Source organism: Colossoma macropomum, unplaced genomic scaffold (genome assembly GCF_904425465.1).
Source record: "Colossoma macropomum unplaced genomic scaffold, Colossoma_macropomum, whole genome shotgun sequence".
Classification (NCBI taxonomy): domain Eukaryota; kingdom Metazoa; phylum Chordata; class Actinopteri; order Characiformes; family Serrasalmidae; genus Colossoma; species Colossoma macropomum.
Genome location: NW_023494807.1, coordinates 33,674,054 through 33,701,837, shown reverse-complemented (window position 1 = coordinate 33,701,837; position 27,784 = coordinate 33,674,054). Strand labels below are relative to the sequence as shown.

General features: G+C 40.8%; 1 protein-coding gene across 1 annotated transcript in view; it reads left to right on the top strand.

Annotated features, from left to right (window-relative positions):
• Window positions 1-7,128: 7,128 nt before the first annotated feature.
• The window catches only part of LOC118797176 (retinal-specific phospholipid-transporting ATPase ABCA4-like), an 88,566-nt gene continuing 67,910 nt past the window's right edge, over window positions 7,129-27,784 (top strand). Inside the window, 7 exon segments of the mRNA XM_036556430.1 lie at window positions 7,129-7,293; window positions 7,593-7,686; window positions 8,240-8,381; window positions 9,497-9,636; window positions 12,986-13,113; window positions 17,634-17,831; window positions 23,549-23,638. Of these exon segments, the coding sequence (XP_036412323.1) occupies window positions 7,228-7,293; window positions 7,593-7,686; window positions 8,240-8,381; window positions 9,497-9,636; window positions 12,986-13,113; window positions 17,634-17,831; window positions 23,549-23,638 (858 nt within the window). The 5' untranslated portion in view covers window positions 7,129-7,227.

The following is a 27,784-nucleotide window of genomic DNA, read 5'->3' as shown; positions in this document are numbered from 1 at the left end:
AAATAGAACAAAACAATACTTTAAGACATGTTAACAATACATGATACCATGACATATAATTTTTCTTATTTATTAAGGAACATGATGAAAATTCCAATAATTGGTAAAACTAAATTAATGAAATAAGATGCCATAACGAGCTGCCGTCCAATCAGCTACTTGTTACTAAGCAGTTTATGCAGTTACTGTACACTGGTTGTTGTTGTTTACAGGTTTATTGGTATAAATCTCTTATTATCCATGCAGATACATGTAGTCGAGTACTCAAATTAAAAATGCATATTATATATAATCAGATAAACAAACCAAGCTGTCCTTACTTCTCTTTATGTGGCTAATAAGGTGGCAGCAACAAAAAAAAATTACCTACCTTTATGAAACTCCAGCTAGCTGGTCACCAGTTACCTGCTCTGATCACCATGACAACAGTGAGTCTTCACGGCAAGTTCAGTGCAACTCTGTAAGTTATAAGCTGAGCCACTTTGTTTCCTGCAGGTGTGTTTTTGTTGTAGCACCTTTTTTTTACTCCTTTTTCTCTCCTGCCCATAAAAATTAGCCTTTCCTGAAACTCAGCTCCCAGACTGTCCAGCAAAAACACGGGTAACCCAGCAACACCGCCACGGAACAGATACAGTCGGAAGAGTTTTCTTCTGTTCGGTTTAAAGAAATGCTTGATTCTCACTCTGAATTCAGCTCTTTAAGTGTTTTGCAATAAACTCATTCATTAAATCAGGTGTTTTTAAAGTGGAATCCCAATAATTTATTGCAAGACTTAATTAAGTGATTCAGTGATCCATATTTAAGTGATTCAGATGTATGAATGGTTTGGTGTGAAACACTCCGTTCTAGATAAACTTACCGAGTCAGAACTGTTCACAGTGGTGGTGATAGGAACCAGACGTCCACCTCTAAAAGGCAGTGTTGCTATGAAGGTACCTGCAACTTAATTGCATTTGAAACGCGCTTTGAAGGCATTGAATTTTCATTTCAGCAATATAAATATAAATTTAATTTAAATTTCATGTTGCCAAGATATGACAGCTCACTGCATAGGCTGTCTTTTAAGGAGGCCATCATGCTGAGCTTTTATAACAAATGTAAAAAGTATTGTCTCTGCCTTCACTGCACTGTTTTTCCTAACCGTATCAGTGCTGACACACAGGATTATGGGATATGTAAAGCAGTGATGGTATGCTGCCTTCAAAAAAACAGCCGAATAGAGGAACCTCAGCAGGCATTCAATTCAGACGCGACTCTGTGCCTTTCTGCCTCAGAATACTGACTGATTAGGCAGAGTTTATTAAGCTCAGACAGCTTTTGTTTTACAGTGGTTTTGAGAAGATTTTGGCCTTAAACTCCATTCATGGTGGAGGGATACATGCAGGGCGCTGTGAGGCAAAATAGTCCCCAAAGAAAACTTATTATTTCAGATTTTCCACTATTTTCCATCATCAACATTCCATATAAACTCAGAAGACTCGTGTAGGTTCACTGGTGGTTCTGGATAGTAAATAAAATGTCTATATTTCGCTGCTGTTGGAAGTCAGTGGACGTTTTTCCGGTTCTTTTGGTCCATTCATCACGAAAGTTACACACAATGTAAAGAGCAACAGGTATTTTTAAATTATGTCAAAAACTGAAAAACGACCAAATCGAGATACGAGGTTTTGTTCCGACAACAGCGATTTGTGTTGTAGTCATGGCGACCCCTGGTTCCTATCACCACCACTGTAAGGCAAAGCGAGGCAAATTTATTTGTATAGCATGTTTCATACACAGAAAATGCAAACACAACAATAAAAGCATTAAATAATATTAAATAATAAGTCATTTGCAAAGATAGTTAGAAAACTAAACTGCTGAAGAGAAAAGACAGGAAAACAGAAAATAAATCCAGGGATGTGCCGAGATGGAGTGGCACAAGAAAACAAGAGCGTCTGTAATCTGAACCATTTCACACCAAACCACTCTGAATGACTCTGTTTACATCTCACACGCTGAATTATGGGGGATTGACCCTTATATAAGGTCTAGCGCTGCACTCCGCTGTGCTCTGCGGCCCGACAGGACCAGACTGTAACACCCTGTTACTCAATACTAAGATTCTGCAAAGACCTTTTTAGCCTTTGCTGTTTGCCAGTCGCTGTTAAAGGCCTCTCTGTTTAGATTTGCCCACTGTTTGTGAGCGTCGTCTTTATGCAATGTTGTATCTTTAAAAAAATGTTTTAATGTTTAATGTAGAAAAGCATCGTTTTTTGCTGCTTTCCAGAATCGCTCTGTTACATTAAAGGGTAAATCCTCCTCAAATCCTGACTGACCCGTTTTTATAATTGACTTCAGCAAATATAATATAGATTTTTTCCCCTTTTTAAAGACTCAAATCCGAAATCTTTAATAAGTTAATAAATCTGTGATAAGAGTAATAAATCTGCAAATTTGGAGGATCTGATGTTCTCCAGTGTGGAGATGTAGAGCGATGAAGTTCCTCCAGTGCATCTTTGTCTCTTTTGCTTTTGTTAAACACATTTTAACCTGAATAAAAACTGAAAAAATCAAATATCTCACATTAATAGTTTAAAAGTTATGACTGCATCAAAATTTGCTAAATTTTCCTGTGTAATTCAATTTAAGGTGAAAAGGCCACGCCCACTTTTGCCTTTAAAAGCTTCTATCTCAGAAACTAATGAAGATACACGCCTCAAATTTTACAGGCTGACTTTTTAGCACAGTTACATTATTCCTTGGAAATATTATGCAAATCTGCGATGGTCAGTCAGGAGGTGATTTTACATGGATTGACCCTGAAGTTGCAGTCAGGAGTTGCATTAATGAAGTTAGTGTGAGACAGAAAGCAGTTATTGGTCCAAAACATTTGACACTGATTATGCGAAAGTGTCCATTTTCATATTTTTTAAACTAATTTTTATTGACAGGTTCATGTCTGTTTTCTGTCTGGGTGGAAGTGACTCTTAGGTCCTGAAACGTTTACGTATCATATCAAGAGAAAAATGGAAATATATGGAAATAATTCTACATGAACATTATAAGATGCAGGTGTGTATAAGAAATCTATGTACAGTGAATTGAAATTTGTATAGATGTCATAATTTTATGCCGATGTGATCTTGGCAATGCACTTAATAAGCCTGATTTGTCGATATGTAAAGTACATTGATGATTTATTTGCACGCGTTGTCCCAGCTCACCCTCGAGGTGCAGGGCGGAGCCTGTTCTGTGCTAAATTTGGCTCCGAGTGCTTTTACAGTTTTTACAGTGTGTTTATTCATTTTCATAAACATGCATTACTGCTGCAGACTGTACCTGAGGACAGAATACACAGATTATTCTCAGATTAAACGTCTTTATAACCTGTTTTCTACATGTTTTGGAGGTTTGTGAGTTGTTTGGTTAGTTTGTTAGTCTGAACTCATCTGAAGGGAAAAGTATTGGAGTGCAGGCTGCGTTCATGACCAGCAGGGAATGGGAACGTGTCCGAACTCAATTGGGAAAATTACCATTTGAACGTCACAGACATGCTAAAAACATAATATCACGATACTTCATGAAATTTTCATGATACACGATACGTCATGATAAAACTTAACACAGTGATTTTTATTCAATATCTGACACCCTCCAGCTGTGTCTGATCCACTCACACCAGCACACCACACACTAACACACCACCACCACGTCAGTGTTACTGCAGTGCTGAGAATGATCCACCACCCAAATAGTCCCTGCTCTGTGAGGGTCCATGGGGGTCCTGACCACTGAAGAACAGGGTAAAAGGGGGCTAACAAAGTATCAGAGAAACAGATGGACTACAGTCTGTAACTGTAGAACTACAAAGTGCACCTATATAGTAAGTGGAGCTGATAAAATGGACAATGAGCGTAGAAACAAGGAGGTGGTCAGAATGTTATGCCTGATATATATATATATATATATACCAGTAGAAGAAGCATTTATGCTGCTATATAGAAGCATTTTCAAGAAGGTTTGTCATCAATTTCACAATGAGAGCATATTTGTAAGAAAACAATGAAGCTCATGAGGAACAACATTAAATATTGTTAGGATTTTGTTTTTTTTCTATACTATATAGTTGGAACCACAGAACCAGTAGACGCCTCAAACAGGGCTTAAGTGGCTAAATTCAGTTCCCCCAGACTGTGTATCTGAGTAAATAACAGTGGGTCATAGAACCATATAGAACCCTAGAACTCGATGTAAAGAACCCTTAAAGAGCCGTCTTTTTTAAGAGATTCTGAATTTAGTCCTTAATTTAGTCCGTTTTCTGCGGGGAACAGTGAGCAGTCTGTCTGTGTGATGTTAATTGTTAATAAACACTTAATAAGCGTGATGTAGAAGTGTATGAAGTTGATCTGAATGTGTTTGTGTATTTGTGCTGCGCTGTGTAGAACAGAGTGAATCAGCTTTAATTAACTCTGACGTCTCCAGCCTCGCTGAGCCGCGCTGACTCAGCCTCACCTGTGCACAGGTACGAGGAGGAGTACCCCCTCAAACGGCGCTGAAGTGGCTAATTCACTCTCCCCCAGCGTTCTGACCGTTTATCAGAGTAAATAACAGAGGGTCAGCTGTGCGCTGGTCAGTTTTCTGTGTGTTGTTGTCGGTGAGCAGGTTGAGGCCGCAGATTAAAGCAAGCAGATTAGCTCGATCACACGGCTCAGTTCAGAGCTGCCAGCTTTCCCGCCGCAGTCTGAGCGCCGCCGGGCCCGAGTACTGGTACTGTCTCTGTCTCTGTCTCTGTCTCTGGTACTGTCTCTGTCTCTGTCCCTGTCTCTCTTACCTGTCACACCTGTGAATGTTCAGAGACGCTCATCCTTCTTTCAACTGAGGTAAGAAATTATCCTCATCTGTTTGACTGAACACTGAGTTTGTGTGGTTTTAGTAGCAGTATTGAAGCTTAACTGTCAAAATATATAATATTTCTCATTATAAGTCTGTTTAAAGAATATTATGAAGTTATTAGTTTTTGCTGTAAAATTGTCTTGTTTGTGTTCCTTTTGACAAGAAACATTTTACTTAAAATAAAAGGCGTCTAGAAATAAGATACATCTCATAATCTCCTTACAACCATCTCAAAATTAGAAATATTACATAAATCAACTACATTTAAGATCATTTCACTTGACAAGATACGTAGTTCTATATAGAACCATTTGGACTGTATGGAGCTGCGTAGTTGGAACCGTAGAACCAATAAACAAACAGCACTAAAGTGGCTAAATTCAGTTCCCCCAGTGATCTGACTGTAAATAACAGTGGGTCAGAGAACCATATAGAACCACAGAACCATATAGAACCATAGCCTTCACTAAAGAACTCATGAAGAGCCGTATTGTTTAAGAGTGAAGCTAAAAGCAGTAACAGCTGCCTGAGTCCTGAATTCAGTCCTTACTTTAGTCCGCTTTTGTAGAGAAGTGTTTATGATGTTAATTATTAATGTAATCCATATTAAACACTTAATAAGCTTAATGTAAACCTATATCATATTCATACAACCTCAAAATACTATAGAATTATATAGAAATATTACATATCCTGACTAGATTTAGGATCATTTCACTTGACGGGTCTCCGTGTTCTCCTGTGTTGGTGTAATTTTCTGTGATCTTTGTTTTGTTCAGTAAGACGTTTAGTCGGCGGCTCTGTTTAGTTATTAATGTATTCACAGTTTATTCGCATTAAATGTTAAAAACGTGTTTTGTGCAGCATTTCTGTACCAGGAATGTGTTTTTCTGTAATTATACACAGTAAAAGTGATTTATTGGCTCCGGCTGCTTTATTTGAATGTAAATCCTCCCTGTTGTGTTGAGCTGATATCCGAGTGTTTCATCAGCAGCGTGATGGTCATTCGGCTCTGAGGCTTCAGGACGGCCGGTTAATGTCCTTCATCTCTAAAATGTGCACTTTTCATGTCCTCAGCTGGCCGTGCTGGTCAGTGTATTGATTAAACTGGGCTTATTGCTGCTCTATACTGGTGTCCTATTTGAAATCTTATTAGGTGAATTAGTATTACCTGGTTATTGGGGAGGTCAGTGTAAGTAGCCAGTCGCTACATGCTTAGCGCAGTGCTAAGCTAATGATGACCGTGCACAAACAGGAGTGACACATTTGCTCAGCGAACGAAGAAAAAACCATCAACTGGCATAAAAGCATTCTGAAAAGTACAGAGCTGAACTTTGGACCGGTGGTGTATAATTATCTATATATATTATTATATTTCAATGGAACATTCATTCATTCATTCATTCATTCATTCATCATGACATTTACACACAATGTAAAGAACAACAGGCATTTTCTAGACATTTTAAGAGATTTTAATAAGCAAAATGAACTCATTATATTAGCAGATAATTTTGCTTGTGTTAATAAATGAGCTTGAAACCAGAAAAATGATCTGCCGGTATAGTGAGATCATTTTACTGAATAAAATGACCTTATGAAATGATCTAAAACAAACAAATAAATAAATAAATAAACAAACAAACAAACAAATAAATAAATAAATAAAGCCTAGACCTAAGCTAGGTAATCTTATAGTGAAGGCACAGCCATCTGAAAATGAGAAATAATAGAAATATTGACTGGATTTATGCAGTGTGTGTATTTATATGTATATATGTATGTAACACTGATATGTTGCTGAGGTTTTCATGCGTCGTTGTCACTGTTCAGAGTGGCCCACCACCACAAAATATTCAGCCAAGTGCAGATATTTATATATATGTACACCAATCGGCCACTTCGTTAAGTTCACCTCCTTGTTTCTACACTCACTGTCCACTTTATCAGCTCCACTGACCGTATAGTTTCACTCTGTAGTTCTACAGTTACAGACTGTAGTCCATCTGTTTCTCTGCACACTTTGTTACCCTGTTCTTCAGTGGTCAGGACCCCCATGGACCCCCACAGAGCAGGTACTATTTGGGTGGTGGATCATTCTCAGCACTGCTGTAACGGTGACATGGTGTGTTAGTGTGTGTTGTGCTGGTGCGAGTGGATCAGACACAGAGGTTTTTAAACACTGTGTCCACTCACTGTCTCAGTCCAGCAGTGACACTGAAGTGGCCGGTTGGTGTATATAATGTATAATGTTCCTTACTTTTGGCTTTCAGTGGTCAGACTGGACGTGTTGGTGTGTATTTTAGGTTCTTCACCCCAAGCTGACCCCTGTAGGGGTTAAACTGGGGAGAGATGAACACGGCCGGCCAGATTCGTCTCCTACTCTGGAAAAACTGGACGCTCCGCAAGAGACAGAAGGTACTGACCACTCAGTTACGTTCAGACACTGAATATGAGCCACTGAGATGAAGACCTGTAGGAGCGAGTGGTCTAAACAAACTGCCCTCTGTACAGAGAGGCAGCGAGAATGTTACTCAGTTTAACGTGTGTTTATTAACGTAACAGGATGGTTTGGATTATTTCTGCTGGTCTGTTCATCAGGAAGTGTTCACAGTGTGTTGAGCAGCTGCTGATTTCAAATACAGTGAAAAATGTGCAGTACAGGAGTTTACAGTGGTCAGATGTCCGTTCTAACCGTCCCTCTGCCCTGTGCTCAGATTCGGTTTGTGGTGGAGATTCTTTGGCCGGTGCTCCTGTTCGCGGGTCTCGTTTGGCTGAGGAGAGCGAACCCTCTTTACCGCCAGCACCAATGTGAGAACATAAACTCCTCCGTGTTGTTCGGCTCTCTGTGGGTCAGTTAAGGTGGCGAAACTAAAAAACTGGACTGTGTCCATCCTCAAACATCTGCACTGCAGAAAATGTTCTCCTGCCACGTGAAAACGCCTCACGCCTCTTCTATATGATTCATATTTCTCATCATAAGAACATTAGAAGACGATTCGACCTGTTTTGATGTTTTTAACTTTTCCTAATTTAATCCAGTGAAATTCAAATAATAATAAAAAAATAAAATAAAATAATAATTCGGTTTTTCAGTCATTTTATTTATGCACTCAGCATTTTCTGAGCATTTCTGTAAAGTACCATAAACAGATTCTATAACAATAGCCAAACCCCCTTTTTGTGAAATTGTTCCTTAAAGAACCATATATGTTTTCTATCATAGAACCAATAAAGAACAAATAAACTTGTTTGTATTTAAATGTTTCTTTTTGTTGTTACATGTTTATAAATACATATCAGGGGGTTCTTTGGGAAAGGCGATGTTTATATATATATATAAGGCTGATGTTGGTCCCCTCAGGTCATTTTCCCAACAAGGCCTTGCCTTCTGCTGGAATTCTGCCGTGGATCCAGGGAATTTTCTGCAATGCCAACAATCCCTGCTTCCGTTACCCAACTCCAGCGGAGTCTCCAGGGGTCGTCTCCAACTACAACAACTCCATGTGAGTCGCTCAGTCCATCAGGAACACTGACCCAGTCCAACCCAGTCCAACCCAGTCTAACTCAGTCCAACCCAGTCTAACTCAGTTCAACTCAGTCCTGATCAGTCCAACCCGGTCCAACTAAGTCTAACTCAGTCTAACTCAGTCTAACTCTGTTTAACTCAGTGTAACTCAGTCCAACTCGGTCCAACTCAGTCCAATTCAGTCTAACTCAGTCCAACTCAGTCCAATTCAGTCTAACTCAGTCCAACCCAGTCCAACTCAGTGTAACTCAGTCCAACTCGGTCCAACTCAGTCCAATTCAGTCTAACTCAGTCCAACTCAGTCCAATTCAGTCTAACTCAGTCCAACCCAGTCCAACTCGGTCCAACTCTCAGTCCAGCTCAGTCCAGCTCAGTCTAACTCAGTTCAACCCAGTCCAAATCAGTCCAACCCAGTCAAACTCAGTCCAACTCAGTCTAACTCTGTTTAACTCAGTCTAGTTCTGTTTAACACAGTCCAAATCAGTCCAAATCAGTCCAACCCAGTCCAACTCAGTCTAACTCAGTCCAACTCAGTCTAACTCTGTTTAACTCAGTCTAGTTCTGTTTAACTCAGTCCAAATCAGTCCAACCCAGTCCAACTCAGTCCAAATCAGTCCAACTCAGTCTAACTGATAAATCAGTGTGATCGGTTATTAATCTCAGTGTTACTGAGCTCTGCTAAAGCCTGAGTAGACTGATAAATCAATGTGATCAGTTATTAATCTCAGCGTTACTGAGCTCTGCTAAAGCCTGAGTAGACTGATAAATCAATGTGATCAGTTATTAATCTCAGCGTTACTGAGCTCTGCTAAAGCCTGAGTAGACTGATAAATCAATGTGATCAGTTATTAATCTGTGTTACTGAGCTCTGCTAAAGCCTGAGTAGACTGATAAATCAATGTGATCAGTTATTAATCTCAGTGTTACTGAGCTCTGCTAAAGCCTGAGTAGACTGATAAATCAATGTGATCAGTTATTAATCTCAGTGTTACTGAGCTCTGCTAAAGCCTGAGTAGACTGATAAATCAATGTGATCGGTTATTGATCTCAGTGTTACTGAGCTCTGTGTGACTGTTCTCTCTGGTTCCTCAGCCTGGCGCGGTTCTACGCTGACTCTCAGGAGCTGCTTTTTAAAGACCCTGAGTTCCAGCAGCTTGGCCGATTGTGGCAGGAGGCGTCCACCCTCAGCAGCTTCATGGACACTCTGAGGAAAGACCCGGGACGGGTAGCAGGTACAGTAATCTACATCACTGAGCTTCAGGTCCAGTTTTATTTATAACTGTGCAGCAGATGAGCTATCGTCTCTGACTTTACATCATCAAGGTGGACTGACAAGTTAGGAGTGTCTAATAGAGTGGACAGTGAGTGGACACAGTGTTTAAAAACTCCAGCAACACTGCTGTGTCTGATCCACTCGTACCAGCACAACACACACTAACACACCACCACCACGTCAGTGTTACTGCAGTGCTGAGAATGACCCACCACTCAAATAATACCTGCTCTGTGGGGGTCCTGTGGGGGTCCTGACCATTGAAGAACTGGGTAACAAAGAACGTCTCCATAGAACGTTTGTGTGCTTTAGCAGGTCAATTATGTGTCATTCAAACTCGCATAATTAACAAATCCTCTGCGAACTGAGACGTGTGCTACTCCCAGCTAGTGGCCCTAACGTCTTATCTTGGCAAATGAAATCATTCTAAATATATGTAATATTTACATATTACAGCAGGTGCAATAAGATTCATTTAACTTCTAGACATTTTTGGTGATTTGGTGAGTTAATTCTCGTTCAATAATCTCAAAATAAGACAGATATATTGACTAGATTTAAGATTATTTCACTTGCCAAGATGCTGTTTTTGTAGTGTATTTAAGATGCTTAGGCTTACTAAGACAAGAAGTAGCGCAGTGTGTGGGTCAGTGGGTTCCCAGGCATGGAGCGGAGAACCCATGATGTGAAATACAGCGGGTCCTGGGGGATCAGGGACCCCCTAATTAACCTCTTGGACCACCTGAATGTCTCAAAACGGAAATTCTGGGGATCCCTAAAAATAAACTTGGTACAAAATAATGTTCTGTTAGGGTCAAAGAGATGGTTTAACTGCTACTTCACCGAAAGCTCATTGCTTCACCCGGGAATCAGTGAGCCTCTGTTGCACATTGGTATTGGATGGATGGATGGATGGATGGATAGATACGTTATTTTACGTATGTATTGATCCTGAAGGAAATGTAGCAGACAGTATGAGTCACACAGCACAGTTATAATAATAAGGGTGATACAATATAAAACCAAGAATATATACAAAAAAACATCTACAGTCATATATACAACTAGAAATATACAAAAACATGCAGCGAATTGCAGAGAAAATCTCTTGGGAAATTGGGTGAATTTTCAGATTTGTCATTTAAGTCAGCATTTCCAGAGGAGCTGCTAAGCCAAACGTTTCGTTGCCATGAAAGCTAACATCAGTACCTCTGTGGTGAGTGAGTTCACCTCACAGCCAGCCAATGGTAACGCAGCCGGCCACCTGGGAGAACCCCTGGACCTGAGGGAGAACTCAAATACAGGCCGTGACTGAGAGAGAGAAGCTGGCGGTGAGGTTCAGCCTGGGTGAAGTAGAGAGGCCCAGTTAGCGTTTTCCTCAGCGTGGCTAACGGGAAACTCTGGAGTTCCAGATTCAGAGCCGGGCTGGGTTACAGTATTTTCTGTTCAGCTCGGTTTGCGTAGGTGTTCCAGCAGAGTGATGGATGGACTGAGCGGGTATTTCCTCTCCTTCCTCAGCCCTTCACTCTTTTCCTTCCCCCTCTTATCAAATGATCACTGGCAAACACTGTGAACGCTTTACAGTGAAACTGAGGGGCTACTTCAGCCAACAGCACTGAGAGTCTCACTCTCAACACGAGTTAGCAGCAGCAAAACTACCACAGATCAGTTCACTTTAGTTCAATTCAGGTCAGTTCAGTTTAGTTTAGCTGGCTAGCCTAGCTTTAGTTTAACTCCACTAATAGTGACATTAGCTTTTTTAACCAGCACAAAATCAAAGAAACATGTTTAGGTGTGGTCTGGATGTGGACTCAGCTACTCACTGTTTATGAATTACTGAAAATATCCAGAAAAACCATTTTAATATTTCATTTTCACATTGTGACTGAGAATTGCTGCAGAGATCGTGTCACTTTGTCTGCATTTCAGTCTGTGGTGTCTGCTGAGTGACGCACATCACTGCTCAAACGGGCCATTTTCACAGCTGTGATGACTCTGCAGTTCACAGAGCGTTTTCAGAATATGAGACGAAAGGCTTTAGCTTATCAGCCAGTCAGAGCAGTGCTAACGAGTCTGAGTTACTCTTGCATCACAAGAATGTTGAGGTTTTAAGATGAAGAACCAGTTAAAAATGAATTCATTAATTATTAAATAAAATAAAAAATTACTCTTTTAAGATTATTTTAGATTTAATTTTTTTGCTGTTGTGTGTAGTTTTGTATTGTATTATCATAGTGTAAGAGTGATGATAAGTTCCCCAACCTTTTTCTCAATTTGGTTGTATTCAAATCAATTTAATTCAGTTCAGTTCAGTACAATACAGTTCAGTTCAATACAATACAGTTTGGTTCAGTTCATTTCAGTGCAATACAGTTCAGTTCAATACAGTACAGTTTGGTTCAGTACAGTTCAGTTCAATACAGTACAGTTTGGTTCAGTACAGCTCAGTTCAATTCAGTTCAGTACAGTTCAGATCAGTTCAATACAGTTCAGTACAATACAGTTCAGTTAAATTCCATTCAGTACAGTTCAGTTCAATTCCATTCAGTTGAGTACAACACAGTTCAGTTCAGTACAACAAAGTTCAGCTCAGTTCAGCACAATACAATTCAGTTCAGCTCAGCTCAGTACAATACAGTTCAGTTCAGCACAATACAGTTCAGTTCAGTACAATACCATACAGTTCAGTACACTATAATGCCGTTCAGTTCAGTTCAGTACAGTTCAGTTCAGTACAATACACTTCAGTTCAGTTCAGTACAGTTTGGTTCAGTATAATGCAGTTCAGTTCAGTCCGATACAATACAGTTTAGTTCACTACAGTGCAGTTTAGATTAGTTTAGTCCAGTTCAATTTAGTTTAGTTTGGTTCAGTCCAATTCGAGTCAATTCAATTCAGTTCAGTTTCAGAATTCAGTACAGTTCTGTTCAATTGAATTGAACATAATTCAGGTCAGTTCTATGCATTTAATTTAAATTGAATAAAGTTCAATTCTATTTGGGTCAGTTCAGCTGGGTTCAGATCAGTTTATTCCAATTCAGTTCTATTCAGTTCATTTAATTTCAGGTCAGTTTATGTCAGTTCAGTTTAATACAATTCATTTCAATTTGGTTCATTAAAATTGAATTCAGTTCTGATGAATTCAGTTCAAGTCAGTTCAACAATGTTTCAGTGCAGTTGTGTTGCCATTAACGCTGTAACGGTGTAAGTGTTGCTATGAAACACTGTGAACGCGTTCCGTCTGTATCAGTTCTTCTCTGGTCACTTCCTGCCTCTGTCTGACTGTACTGTCCGGCTGTGTCCGTCAGGGCGAGGGCTGAAGGTGGAGGACATTCTGAAAGACGATGAGACTCTGACCTCGTTTTTGCTGCGTGACGCCGGCCTGTCCGACTCCTTGGTGCATCAGCTCACTAAAGCACTGGTGCGGGTGGAACAGGTACTGCCCACCTTCACCTACCCTTTCACTGACCATTACACACCTAGGGTCACTTCTGTTCTCCACCTGAACATTTATGATAAATTCACTCAGTCACTTCCTGTCCTGATGCCCTGAAACGTAAAGCTGTACTAATGTAGCTACGGACAGAGACGGGATGTGATGATTTTATGTATCACTGTTTTTCAGTTTTTGACATGATTTGAATATACCTGCTCTCCTTTACAGTGTGTGTGAATTTTACGATGAATGGACCAAAAGAAACGGCCCAGAATTACTTGGAAAAAAGTCTGGTTCCATTGACTCACATTAAAAGTAAAGCATGTTTTTTCCTTCTCCTGTAAAGTTACCATTTAGGAGATAGGAGGTTTTGGTCTGACAGCAGTGAAATATTTAGTTTATTAGTGTCTCTATTAATGCCTTGAGTTTAAATAGATCAGAACATAATGCTTGTAAATATCTAAGACAATGTGTATATTCATGCTTTAATTTTCTGATAATCAATCAATCAATCAATCAATCTTTATTTAATCTTGGAGAACTTTGAGGGTGACCATCATTTACAATGTTGTCGAGTTGATACAGAGCAACGGATTGATAATGTGTAAGAACATATCAAATCATAAACTAAATTCAATAAAAAAAGACTCAAATCAGGTAAGTATAAAAAAATGGAACATTAATAATAAAAATACATAAAAAGACAATAAAAAATGTAAAACAATAATTAAAACGTAGCTAAAATGTAAAGGTTAATAAAATCAGATCAAATCAAAATAAAATAAGAGGAGAATAGGATCAAAAAGTAAACAAAACATTTATTAAAATGATTAAAATAATAATAAAATAATCATAATTAAAATACGAATAAGAATATATGTAATAATAAATAAATAATAAAATAATGAAAATAAGATAATAATGGTAAAAAAGGGTAAAATGATCATTTTTATTCATTTTTGTCTGCATTTGAAAATTCTTCTTCCTGCATCTGTTTGTAGGCTCCAATGCAATAACACCCACAAGGCCTGCATCTGTCACGCTTACATTGCGAATACAGGGCATGTGGGGACTCTGATGTCATTTCCTGCCTCTATTGTGATAGTGATGGAGGGCACAGAGAGCAGGTTAAAGCTGGAGAGTGAGCGGATCAAAGAAAGTGCTTTATTTCCCTTCACGCTGTACATAGAAACAATAGAGCTGCAGCCACTGACCTCAATTCAAGGAGTGAATAGCTTCACTCAGAGGGAAAAAACAGTCCAGTTACGGCCAAAAATCAGGTTTGCACAAATTTCCCCCCTTTCAGCACATGCAGCGGATTTTAGTCCCTGTTTGTAGGTAACAGTGAGTCACACAGAGTCAGAAACCACAGAATCAAGAGTCTATTAGAGACACCGAAGAACCTTTTAGCGTTGATGACAGTGCACAGCGCTACTGGGCAGGTACTTTTAAAAGTCCAGTGTCCGTAATGTATTCAGTGACGTATTTCATTGCAATTCATAAAAAGTAACTATTTAAATACATGTAGAATGCGTAGTGATGAGGCAGACGGGGAAAACTCTGTGAAACTCTGCTGTAATTTTTACTTTATTCAGGCTGTTCCTGGTGGCAGTTTTCTTTATGTAATTCTTCTTTTAATAAGTTTCATGAAAAATTCACTTATTTAAAACTCTCAGCATGATTTTGGCTCCCATCACCTGCTTTGGTTCACTGAAAATCAGCGTACAACATTAAGAGCTGACACAACTGACAAGAGCTTCTGCAGTTAAGTACTTATTTAGTGTTTTAAATGAAATATGATGATTTTCTGTGTGAACAGCTGTTCAAAGCTGTGTTTGCTGGTCTGTACTGGCTGAGTTTCTGAGCCCCAAATGAGCTAAAACTGTCACTGAAACTGTCACTACAGAATCATCAAGTTTCGGTAGTGTTATGATTGTTTATATATATATATATATATATATATATATATACACACACACACTATTAAAAAGCCAATTCCTCAAGGGTTCTTTAGTAAAGACAGTGGTTCTGTTTAGAGCCATGAGTTCTATGTAGAACAATTTCATGGTGTAATGGTTCTTCAGATCTTCTATATAGTACCAAAAAAAGGTTCTGCTATTGTTATGATGTCAAGCACGAAACATCTTAAAAAGAAGGTCCTTTAAGGGTTCTTTAGTAAAGACAGTGGTCCCATATAGAACCATGAACACTCATAAATGGTTCTCTGCATGGTGAAATGGTTCGTTGTATGTTTCTGTATAGCACCAAAAAAAGGTTCTTCTACTGTGATGAAGTCAAGCTAGTAACAACACCTTTTGGTGCTGTATAGAACCATTTTCAAAAAGGTTCTATATAGAACCATATACAACACATTTTCCATCAGTCTGAAGAACCATTTCACTATGCGCTTATAGTTCTAAGTAAAACCATTCCCTTACTAAAGAACGCCTGAAGAACCATTTCTTTAAGAGTGTATAAATAACACGCGCGCTTCCTCTTAGAGAACAGAGATGTTTTTAAAGAGGAGTGATTGTTTATCAGATCTGTAAACTCATCTGTTACAGCAGAACTTCCTTCACCGCATGTTCTACATCATTCCAGCTCATACCGATCAGATACGACAGTCAGCGCCAGTGTTTACACGTTAATGTCATTTACGCTGGGTGTGATGATGGGGGCGTGTCCTTTTTAAAGAAATACAACTGTTTGTACGCCAAAGTTTGGACGTCTCAGTCAGAATACAGTTTATTTTTACTGATTTTGTAAGTGGAAACATTTACACACAGAACACAGAACACATTTTAATGTACAGTTACTTTTGAGTTAATGATGTTTAACATATAAGTTAATATATATATATATATATATATATATATATATATATATATATATATATATACACATATATCTATATATATAAAATCGCATCATATTTATGTCAAATAGAGGATTTAGATGTGTCAATCAAAAAAACATGTAATTCAAACTTTTGCACATCTATGTCCAAAACTTTGTAGACAGTTCTGATACACCTTAAATGCTAAGTTTTCTTTGGGGACTATTTGGCCTCACAGCGCCCTGCATGTATCCCTCCACCATGAATGGAGTTTAAGTTCTCTAAACTATCATAAAACAGTGTCTCAGTCATCAGGCAGTGAATTCATAACCATTTCATGTAGGAACTTTCTGTGAGGGAGCTTTTAGAGGTGGACGTCTGGTTCCTATCACCACCACTGTGAACAGTTCTGACTCGGTAAGTTTATCTAGAACAGAGCGTATCACACCGAACCATTCTGAACGACTCTGAACCACTCTGAACCGCTCTGAACCTCTCTGAACCTCTCTGAACCGCTCTGAACCTCTCTGAACCGCTCTGAACCGCTCTGAACCTCTCTGAACCGCTCTGAACCGCTCTGAACCTCTCTGAACCGCTTTGAACCGCTCTGAACCGCTCTGAACCTCTCTGAACCGCTTTGAACCGCTCTGAACCGCTCTGAACCTCTCTGAACCGCTCTGAACCGCTCTGAACCGCTCAGAACCACTCAGAACCTCTCTGAACCGCTCTGAACCGCTCTGAACCTCTCTGAACCGCTCTGAACCTCTCTGAACCCCTCTGAACCCCTCTGAACCGCTCTGAACCGCTCTGAACCTCTCTGAACCGCTCCGAACCGCTCCGAACCGCTCCGAACCCCTCCAAACCTCTCCGAACCGCTCTGAACCTCTCTGAACCTCTCTGAACCGCTCTGAACCGCTCTGAATGTCTCTGAACCTCTCTGAACCGCTCTGAACCTCTCTGAACCTCTCTGAACCGCTCTGAACCTCTCTGAACCTCTCTGAACCTCTCTGAACCGCTCTGAATGTCTCTGAACCTCTCTGAACCCCTCTGAACCCCTCTGAACCTCTCTGAACCGCTCTGAACCTCTCTGAACCTCTCCGAACCCCTCTGAACCTCTCTGAACCCCTCTGAACCTCTCTGAACCGCTCTGAACCTCTCCGAACCCCTCTGAACCTCTCTGAACCGCTCTGAACCTCTCTGAATCGCTCTGAACCTCTCTGAACCTCTCTGAATCGCTCTGAACCGCTCTGAATGTCTCTGAACCTCTCTGAACCCCTCTGAACCTCTCTGAACCTCTCTGAACCGCTCTGAACCTCTCTGAATGACTCTGTTCAGTTACATAGTGAATTACATTTGCATTCAGATTATGTTCTGTATTGACAGGTTTCAGTCTGCATTCACTTTTAAATCATAATGAAATATCTGCTCTTATACTGACAAACACAGCTGTGGTTTGGATTTAAAATCTGCACTTTCTACAGAATTTCTCCACTTGGTTCAGTGAGCTATGAGTGAGAAATAACTAAATAAGAATATGAAGAGGCTTATAAAGTACTCTGAAACACTTCTTACTCCAGTTACTCACAGCTGGGGACCCTTGAGGCTGATCCCCATTCTAACCCTCTGTCTCTCTGTCTCTCTCTGTCTCTCTCTCTCTCTCTCTCTCTCTCTCTCTCTCTCTCAGTTTGCGTATGGTGTTCCGGATCTTTCTCTGAAGGAGATAGCGTGCAGCCAGGCCCTGCTAGAGCGCTTCATCATCTTCCCCAACCGCCGCGGCCCGTACGCCGTCCGAAACGCAATGTGTGCCCTCTCCCAGCAGAAGCTGCAGGACATTGAGGACAAACTCTACGCTAACGTGGACTTCTTCAAACTCTTCAAACTGGTCAGTCCACGTTACACCATGTCCATCGTACGTTGGTAGTGTGTCTGCAGCACCAGGAAAAAGCTCGGACACACCTAAACATACAGGGCTTTTTATCTTTGTACAGTTGGTCCCATAATCTATAAAATAAAGGCCTTTACACACCAAACGCAATGTTTACGTACAATTCATTCAGGTGAGAGTAAATTCATTTGAGCACATGTTTAACTGACGTTTCTTGCACAACAAAACACAGCTTTTCAGAGAGCGACAATGTGATAGCACTCACCCTCTTTCGAGTTCTGCAAACTTTCGGCGACATTAACTCACTGACCAATCACAGGCTCACAGGCGCCTCTGCTGTTGGCATGGTGACAACCAAGATGTGTTCCAGCAAACAGCAAAACTTTTACACAAACGCTAAAAGTATCAGAATCTCACATTTCTCTATAAAAATCGCGTTAAATGTGTGAAGTTTTAGCTCCTAAATGAAGTGATGAAGCTCTTCATGCTACTTTCACTCTAACTAAACGGCCAGTAGAGGCAGTAGAGAGTAAACACGTTCAGCCTGTTTGTTTTGAGCTTTGTCTCGTTTGGAGCTGCATCTCCAAAATTAGCTCAGACTCAGCTGAGATCCCAGCTGTGAGTAAAAGAGCTCGTACAGTTTCGGCTCCTGAATGAGGAGAAACTCTCCGTTCTCCTCCCACTTCTCCACAGCAGAGCGCCCTGCACTGTCAGTCAGTCCGTTTTGTGAGAATCAAAAGACCCTTTTTTAATATAGTTGATATATATTTTGTATATATATTCTGATATGTATTCTAAAAATCGCGTTGTGTCCTGTGTGAAAGTTTTGCTGCAGATAAATTGCGTCCAAATTTTTCACATTTTCATATCATGATTTTGTGTTGCGTTTGGTCTGTAACTGCTTTCACACATATGGAATTACTAAATTTAGAATATTGTCCTGCTCTTGAATACTGCACCTCACAACACAGCCGACTGCAATGGAGGACTGAAATGATATTCCACTAATTAACTGTTAGCACCGCACTCAGTAACGGGAATGACGTAGTGACTCTAAATTTCATTTGAGTTTTAAATCGGGGCATTAAAAACATCTTTAACAAGATTGTTTGGAAATGAATTCATACATTCATGCAGAGACTTAACTGTTTATGTTTTCTTATTGTTTTATTCATATTCACGAAGACAGTATTCATGTTATTGTTTTTGACGCTGTTAAAAACTGTTTGACTAACTAAGCTCACTACATTAAAACATATGGTTCTTCAGGGGTTCTTTAGTAAAGACAGTGGTTCCATGAAGACAAAGAACCATTTGCATGTTTAAATGGTTCTCTGCATGGAGAAATGGTTCTTCAGATTGATGGAGAATGTGTTGTGGATGGTTCTACAGGGCACCAAAAAGGGTTCTGCTGTGGTTAAGATATTAAGTTTATAACAATGGCAGAACCCTTTTTGGTGCTATATAGAACCCTTTTCAAAATGTTCTATGTGGAACCACATACAACACATTCTCCATCAGTCTAAAAGAACCATTCCATCATGCAAAGAACCAATTAAGCATGAAGTGGTTCTGTATAGAACTCATGGCTCTAAATAGACCCATTCCCTTTACTGAAGAACCCTTGAAGAGCCGTCTTGTTAAGTGTGCTGATTGATACTTCAGGACATTTGTATGATACAAGATGTGTCTCGATATTAATTGTTTCAGACAGCTGATCAGTTGGAACGGATAAAAAGAGCCATTTTAAAAATACTGTCAAAGATTTTTATTCAGTATTTGTCACTAAATCCAGTTAAACTGACTAGTTTTACTCTCTTTATAATGAATCGTGCAGCTGGTCAGTTTCTATGAGCACAGATGATACGCACGATACGATTTGGTGACATAATGTGACATCATTTATCATGATAATGATATTTATTGCCATATTGCCCAGTCCTAGGAGAAAGGTGACCTAGAGGAAAGTGCTGGTGTCCAGTTATTTCCTGGTGTTTCAGGACAGAGCTGTGGAGCTGCTGTTTGTTCTGGCTGAGCCACACATTTCAACAGGTGGACACATTAAACGAGGAATCTGGGGCTAAAGCCAAACCTGCTTAGGCCTCCTTCTGTTATATTTGGACTATCTCTCTCTCTCTCTCTCTCTCTCTCTCTCTCTCTCTCTCTCTCTCTCTCTCTCTCTGTCTCTCTCTCTCTCTCTCTCTCTCTCTCTGATAGACTGATAGATTTAGGCTGAGTTGATAGGCTCTTGCTGTAGTTAGCATGGTGACGGTGCTTGGCCTAGTTCTCTAATCAGCTTAGCCTCCAGATGGTCCTGATGGACGTGGCTCCGTCCTGCTGATCTGAGACCAGACTGTTGAGTGTTCTCAGAGTTACTATGGTGAGGATTTAGGGGCGGAGGCTGGTTCTGGATCAGTGTAAAGGAAAGACTGACTCAGGGCTGTGAGGTTTGAGCATCTCCAGCTTTTATTATACAGAGCTGCCTTTCATGTGGGGAGGCCTGTCCGGGCTGAACGGGGCTTTGATTTGAAACACTCTATAACTGTTTTCAGGGTCCTGATGCAGAAAAGTATGGAAAAGTATGGAATTTGATTTGGCTAATTTCCAGGTGTGGATAAGTATGGAAAAAAGAAAAGAGAGTATGGAAAAATATTTGTGTTTCCAGACTGTTGCCCCTATTCTGCTTTCAAAAAAATGTATAAAATTTAGAATTTCTAAAAAATAAATTGATCATGGCTTTTGGAGCAGCAGCCAGAATGTTTACCACTGTGTGAGCTGGATCTCATAGAAAACAAGGCAGGATCATGGAGAGACGACCTGCGTCATCAGGGGGGAAACATCAACGTTTAAAAGGGAGTTAATGTGCAAATTGCGGGACACTGTGTCTTGAAACAGCTTTGACATAAAATGTCAACACCAGCCTGTTTCAGTACCTCCTGAGGGAGTCTAATCAGATTTAGTTTCTCTGTATATCCGGCCTGAAGAGGGGCTAAATATATAGAGACACTAAATCTGACTGGGCTCCCTCAGGGTCCCTTTTCTGTCCCAAAATCAGAGTGGAAAAATGACCCCACAGAGTGACCAGCCATCGCTTATTTTGACTTCGACCATTAGCTGACCAAATCCCAGGTAGGCTAGTATTAGCACTGCTATTATCAACGTTCTCTTCTTCTATATCGAACTGAATCGAATACATGTGAACTTGTCATCTTGCTATCATCTATTTAGAAGCCATTTAGTCCCTGGAAACATTAGGATCAAGCACTTTGGTAGCTAGCTGGCTAACCTAGAGCAAGCTAACGTAGCTAGAACCTAGATAGCCTAACTAACTAGCTAAACTGAAATATGTGGGGAATTGGATACCATTTTAACAACAAATTCTCAGACAGAAAATGAATAAACCTTTTGGTCTTTTGCACACAGACATGACACTATCAGGATCCCATGATGTCCCTGAGGATGAGGGGACTTTGTCTGTTGATAGTTTTAAGCCAACTATGACGTCTTTTTGGTGGTGCTTTTTGTCTTGGAATCGTGTAAAACCTTAAATGAGGTTTTTAATCGTATTTGTCGTGCAGCTCACCACTCAACAGCTTTTTGACAGATTTGCATACTGCAAAAATGGTACCTCATCAAGTAAAATTGTCTTAAATATAGTCAATAATATTTCTCCTTTTAAGATTGTTGTAAGCTTAAGTTAAGATTATTTTCCTTATTTCTAGCCTGGGTTCGATTCCCGGCTGGGCGGCCATGGGTCTGTGTGGAGTTTGCGTGGGTTTCCTCCGGGTTCTCCTCCCACAGTCCAAAGACATGCAGTCAGGCTGATTGGACGTGCTAAATTGCCCCTAGGTGTGACTGTGTCTGTCTGTCTGTCTGCCCTGCGATGGACTGGTGACCTGTCCAGGGTGTATCCTGCCTTCCGCCCAATGACAGCTGGGATAGGCTCCAGCACCCCACCGCGACCCAGAAGGATAAGCGGTTTAGATGATGTGTGTGTATTAAGTAAATTATCTCACTATTCTTTCAGATCATTTTGCTTGTTGTAAGAAATGGGCTTGTATGTGTCAGTATAGTGAGATAATTTTACTCAACAAAATGACCTAAAATAATGACCTAAAATAATCCATTTTGAGATGCACGACCATCTCAAAATGGGAAATATTAGACATATCGACTAGATTTAGGATCATTTCACTTGGCAAGGCACCATTTTTTTGCAGTGCAGTTTTAGTTTAAGACCAATAAAAACAAAGTGTGCAATGCAAATCAATGGGAAGTGCAGAGCTGTTTTCCTCCATGGTGTGGGCGTGGCCTAAATGTGCTCTGTCTCTGACGTGCAACCAGAGTGTGTAATCCCCCCTGGTATCTGGGGGTCCCATGTTGGCTGCTAACTCTCTCTCCATAGCGGCGCTGAAGCTTCAATGTCAGTAAATGTTTGTTTATCAGCTGTTCTTCTGTAGAGTCTCTGTTCTAGTGCGGTTCTGCGCTCTTCCTCACAGTAACTGAGATCTTCCTCGTCTCCTCTTCTGTAGAGTCTCTGTTCTAGTGCGGTTCTGCGCTCTTCCTCACAGTAACTGAGATCTTCCTCGTCTCCTCTTCTGTCTTCAGTGTGAGAAATGAGGAACAGTCACTCTTCACTCCAAACTCTTGGGAAACTGGGCGAGTTTTCAGATTTACAGATCTGCTGCAGCTCATTGTAAAGTTTTTCAGAGGAATCCGGGCAGAGTTACAGTTTCTAGGCTATCAAGGACCAACTGGGTGAACCAGTCTGCTACAGCGCCACCCTGAGGCAGAGCAGAGCTGCAGCTCTAGTTAGTTAAGATCACCAGAGACATGATAAGCAGATAAATAATCAGCTCCACTGAATCTGGATTTGAGCATCTATGTGTCTAACAGACAGCAGAACGTCATAATGAGTTTATTTTCAGGGCATCCAGAATTTTAATTTTGAGATATTCATGGTTAATTAGGGGGTCCTGGACACCCCAGGCCTCTATACCTGTACCGTACAGTCAGCTCTGTCCCAAGCACCTTAAACTGTACCAATGTGGCAGTGTCTTTTAAGTGCATGCACACATCGCATCACAAATAACCAAATATTAAGCTTGTCTGAACATTTATGAGTTATGCAGTGATGCAGTTATGAGAAAAGTAAACAGTCTTTTCTGCGTAAGGAAACGAACGGCTGCGTTCATCATCGTTTCCATGGACGCAGTGAATCAACAAGGCTGCACAGATGCTGTGAAAATTAAATTATTCAGTCTTATTCTCTTTCTGACTCATTTCCGGTTCTTATTTATAGACTAAAATATGAGGGAATGATAATATAATATTTATTCAGTGTGTTAAGAGAAAATAATCTGAGTACAGGCAGCACCGGTTACTTTACTCCCTCTTTGGGTGGAACATCGTCCAACTTTCGGCATAGGAGTGTGAACTGAACAGCCACAGTGGGTAAAATCAAGTTTTATGAAAGCTAGAAAAGATCTGAATGATCTACTGAGAAGTCTGGAAATTTGAGTCTGGAAAACCATGGAATTTTGAAATGGAAAATGTCTGTTTTTTTATTGCAGTTTAGTACTTAGTATTATAAATGTGAGCCATAATCTACTGTTGGCTACAGACGCAGCATTGAGGGGTATTGCTTTGATAAAATTGCCACATAATACAATATAATACTGTTCAATATGTAATGGAGTCTCTCTCTCTTCCAGCTGCCGATGGTGTTGGACAGTCACTCCTCTGGGATTGATCTGCACTTCTGGGGTCGTGTGCTGACCGCCGTGTCTGAAAAGCTGCAGGAGGTACAGCAGCAGTTTTATCACTTCATCACTTCATCCATTTATCATTCTGTCATGTCAGTATCAGTCTGTAACTCTGGCTTTCCATCACTCCATCAGTCCTTCTCTCCATCACTCCTTCACTCTATCACTCTGTCGCTCTGTCAGCTCCATCACTTTGTTTATAAATACATTATTCTCTTAGTGTCTCTCCGTCACTCTGTCACTCAGTCCTCCTGTCATGCCGTCACTCCATTCCTCATCGTTCGTCACTCCTTTATTCTAGAATTTTCTCACACTGTGATTCCATTGCTGTTACTCTTCATTCCGTTACTCTGTTTCTCTTAAGGCCGTTATAGAATGAACACAAGGCAAAAAACGACAAGAAACTCTTAAATATTCAGACATATTTTCAAAACTATACACCATCCATCCATCGTCTAAACCGCTTATCCTTCTGGGTCGCGGTGGAGTGCTGGAGCCCATCCCAGCTGCCCCCGGGCGGAAGGCAGGACACACTCCAGACAGGTTGCCAGTCCATCGCAGGGCAGACAGACAGACATACACAGTCACACTCACACCTAGGGGCAATTCAGCATGTCCAATCAGCCTGACTGCATGTTTTTGGACTGTGGGAGGAAACCGGAGAACCCGAAGGAAACCCACGCAGACACGGGGAGAACAGGCAAACTCCACACAGAAATGACCCTGGTCACCCGGCCGGAAATCGAACCCAGGCCCTTCTTGCTGTGAGGCGACAGCGCTACCCACTGCGCCACCGTGCCGCCCCTCAAAACTATACACATCAAATGCATTTTTTATTCTGCCAATACATGTCAAAAAAATTATTCATAAAAGGATAGTTCTGGTCCTAAACTCTGATTGGCTGAGCCGTGTTCAATGCTGATGTAAAATCCATGCCATACACACACCTGTGACCACTTCACAACAACTGATCTCTGTATCACTGCGCCACAGCGTGTAAAATACCCTTGAATAATCTTTGACTCTCATTCTACTCACGTGGAGCACCAAGTGCACTGATGAAGTAAGAACCCGGTTCTGTTTAAACTGAGGGTCTGACAGCTTATTTTCCTATCTAGAACTAGGCCGGTCAGCCAACTAACAGGCTAAAAGATAGCAAACATGCTTAACAGCTCCATCATTAATATCACAGGCTTGAATTAAAGCACTTACGGTATGATTCGCTGTAAAACTGCAGTATAAAGTCTAAAGAATGTCACTTGAAAGTCTTACAGGCTTCAAATGTTCGTGTTTCAGTCAGAAGTCGCAACAAAACCCACACAGAGTCTCAAACGGCTCTGTACTCCCTAAATAGTGTGCCAGCTGTGAAAGTTTAGAAATTCTAGGCTCTTTCCCATGATACAGTTGCTGTAACACACAGCCTCTCATGGCTTATTGCTTTTATATATATACATATATGTTGGCAGAATATATATCAACTACATCAAAAAAGGTCCACAAAATGGTGAAACTGTGACAGGAGGCTCCACTGTGGAGTAGCGAGAGGAGAACTGAGAGTTTCTCCTCATTCAGGAGCTGAAACGGTACGAGAGCTTCACTCACAGCAGGGATCTCAGCTGAGTCTGAGCTGATTTCGGAGATGCAGCTCCAAACGAGACGAACAACAAAACAAACAGGCTGCAAATAAGATCCGTTTCTTCGCTTCCAGGAGACCCGACAGACGGTGACACTGAGCTACTGACCATTTAGGAAGAGTAAGAGTGGCGTGAAGAGCTTCATCACTGAACGAGTTCTTTCACATTTAACTCTCTGTTTGTAGCTCGGTTTGAGATTCTGATCTTTTTAGGGTTTATGTAAAAGCTCTGTTTGCTGCTCCATCATCTTGGTTGTTGTCATGCCAACAGCAGAGGCGACCGTGATTGGTCAGTGAGTTGCTTCAGTACGTAATTAAACATGTAAATACATAGTTAAATCGTTCATTAAATAAACTTAAACAGGGCAACTGGAGTCAAGCCAGTTTGTGGAAGAGTATGTGGAAGAATGGAGGGATGGGGACGGAACAAATGAAAGGAAAAGTGCATAACAGTTATTGATGGGTAAAAAAAATGGAACGAAAAAAACCCTAAAGGAGAAACTTACGGTTGGGGTAACGATCATATTCAGCTGTTAGGTTATTCACTATGAGATGTAGGTCACTTTTCTTCAGAATGGACCTCAGTAAAGTTCTGGTCCTGGTTACGGCGCTGGTTCAGTGTGTTAGTGGTGACGGTGCACGGTGGAGTCAGACGGTGTCGCCTCTCATTACAGCTGAGCTTCACACTGCACAGCACACAGGCTTCAACAGACGGACCACATTAACTGCTCCAGTGATTTAAGCTTCACATGTGCTGGTGTGTATGGCGGAGTTTGTGTGTGAGTGTAAGTGTGTGTGTGTGTGTGTGTGTGTGAGTGTGTGTGTGTGTGAGTGTGTGTGTGTGTGTGTGTGTGTGTGTGTGTGTGTGTGTGTGTGTTTCGGGCTGTAAGTCAAAAGGACATTCTTCAGAGGTGACATCCTGTGGGTGGAGCTGAATTCTTTCCCTTTGGCTTTGGTGACAGAACGCCCAGCCATACATCATACACCACCTCCTCTCAGAGAGAGTGTGAGTGTGTGTGTGTGTGAATGTGTGATTGTGTGTTTGTATGTGTGTGTGTGTGTTTGTGTGTTTGTGTGTGTGTGAGTGTGTGTGTGTGTGTGTGTGAGTGTGATATTGTGGTGACTGAATCCAGTTCATACTGTCACATTTTGGGGACCTTTTTTCCATAAATCATTACATTTAAGGCGAAGACATGTTTTAAGGTTCGGGTTCGGCTGGGAGTACACTTTTAGAAAAGATGGTTCTTCAAGGGTTCCTCAGTAAATACAGAGGTTCACTTATGATTAAATGTTTCTTTGCATGGTAAAATTGTTCTTCAGATTGAAGGAGAACGTGTTGTATATTGTTCTATGTAGCACCAAAAAGTGTTCTTCTGCACTCTTAAAAAAGTGGCTCTTCAAGTGTTCTTTACTGAGGCCATGGTTCTACACACAACCCCATTTCCAAAAAAGCTTGTGCAGAATGTAAATAAAAATAGAATGCAATGATATGCAAAACATGCAAACCATATTTTTAAAGGAAAATACTACAAAGACAACATATCAAATGTTGAAACTGAAATGTTATTGTTTTTTGAGAAATATAAGCCCATTTTGAATTTGGTGCCAATAAAAAGTTGGGACGGGGGCCTGTTGACCACTGTGTTTCACCAACTCTTCTTTAACAACACTCTGTAAGCGTTTGGGAACTGAGGAGACACTGCTGTAGTTTAGAAAGTGAAATGTTTTTCATTCTTGTTTGATACAGGATTTCAGCTGCTCATCAGTTCAGGGTCTCCTTTGTCGTATTTTTCATTGCATAATGCACCAAGTGTTCTCAGTGGTGACAGGTCTGGACTGCAGGCAGGTCAGTTTAGCACCCGGACTCTTTTAGTACAGAGCAATGCTGCTGTAATATATGCAGAATGTGGTTTAACATTGTCTTGCTGAAATAATCAAGACCCTCCCTGAAAAAGACGTTGTCTGGATGGCAGCATATGTTGCCAAAACATGTATATATCGTTCAGCATTAATGGTGCCTTCACAGATGTGTATGTCACCCATACCATGTGCACAAATGCCTCCTATACCATCATGAATACTGGCTTTTGAACTGTATGCTCATAACAAGCTGAGTGGTCTTTATCCCGGAGGACACAGTGTCCATGATTTCCAAAAAGAATTTCGAATGTTGATTCGTCAGACCACAGGACACTTTTCCACTTCGCCTCAGTCCATTTTAAATGAGCTCAGGCCCAGAGAAGGTGGCAGGTGTGTGTGTGTGTGTGTGTGTGTTTGTGTGTGTGTTTGTGTGTGTGTGGGTGTGTGTGTGTGTGTGTGTGTGTTTGTGTGGGTGTGTGTGTGTGTGTGTGTGTGTGTGTGTGTGTGTGTGTGTGTGTTTGTGTGTGTGTTTGTGTGTGTGTGAGTGAATGTGTGTGTGTGTGTGTGTTTGTGTGTGTGTTTGTGTGTGTGTGGGTGTGTGTGTGTGTGTGTGTGTGTTTGTGTGGGTGTGTGTGTGTGTGTGTTTGTGTGTGTGTGTGTGTGTGTGTGTGTTTGTGTGTGTGTGTGTGCGT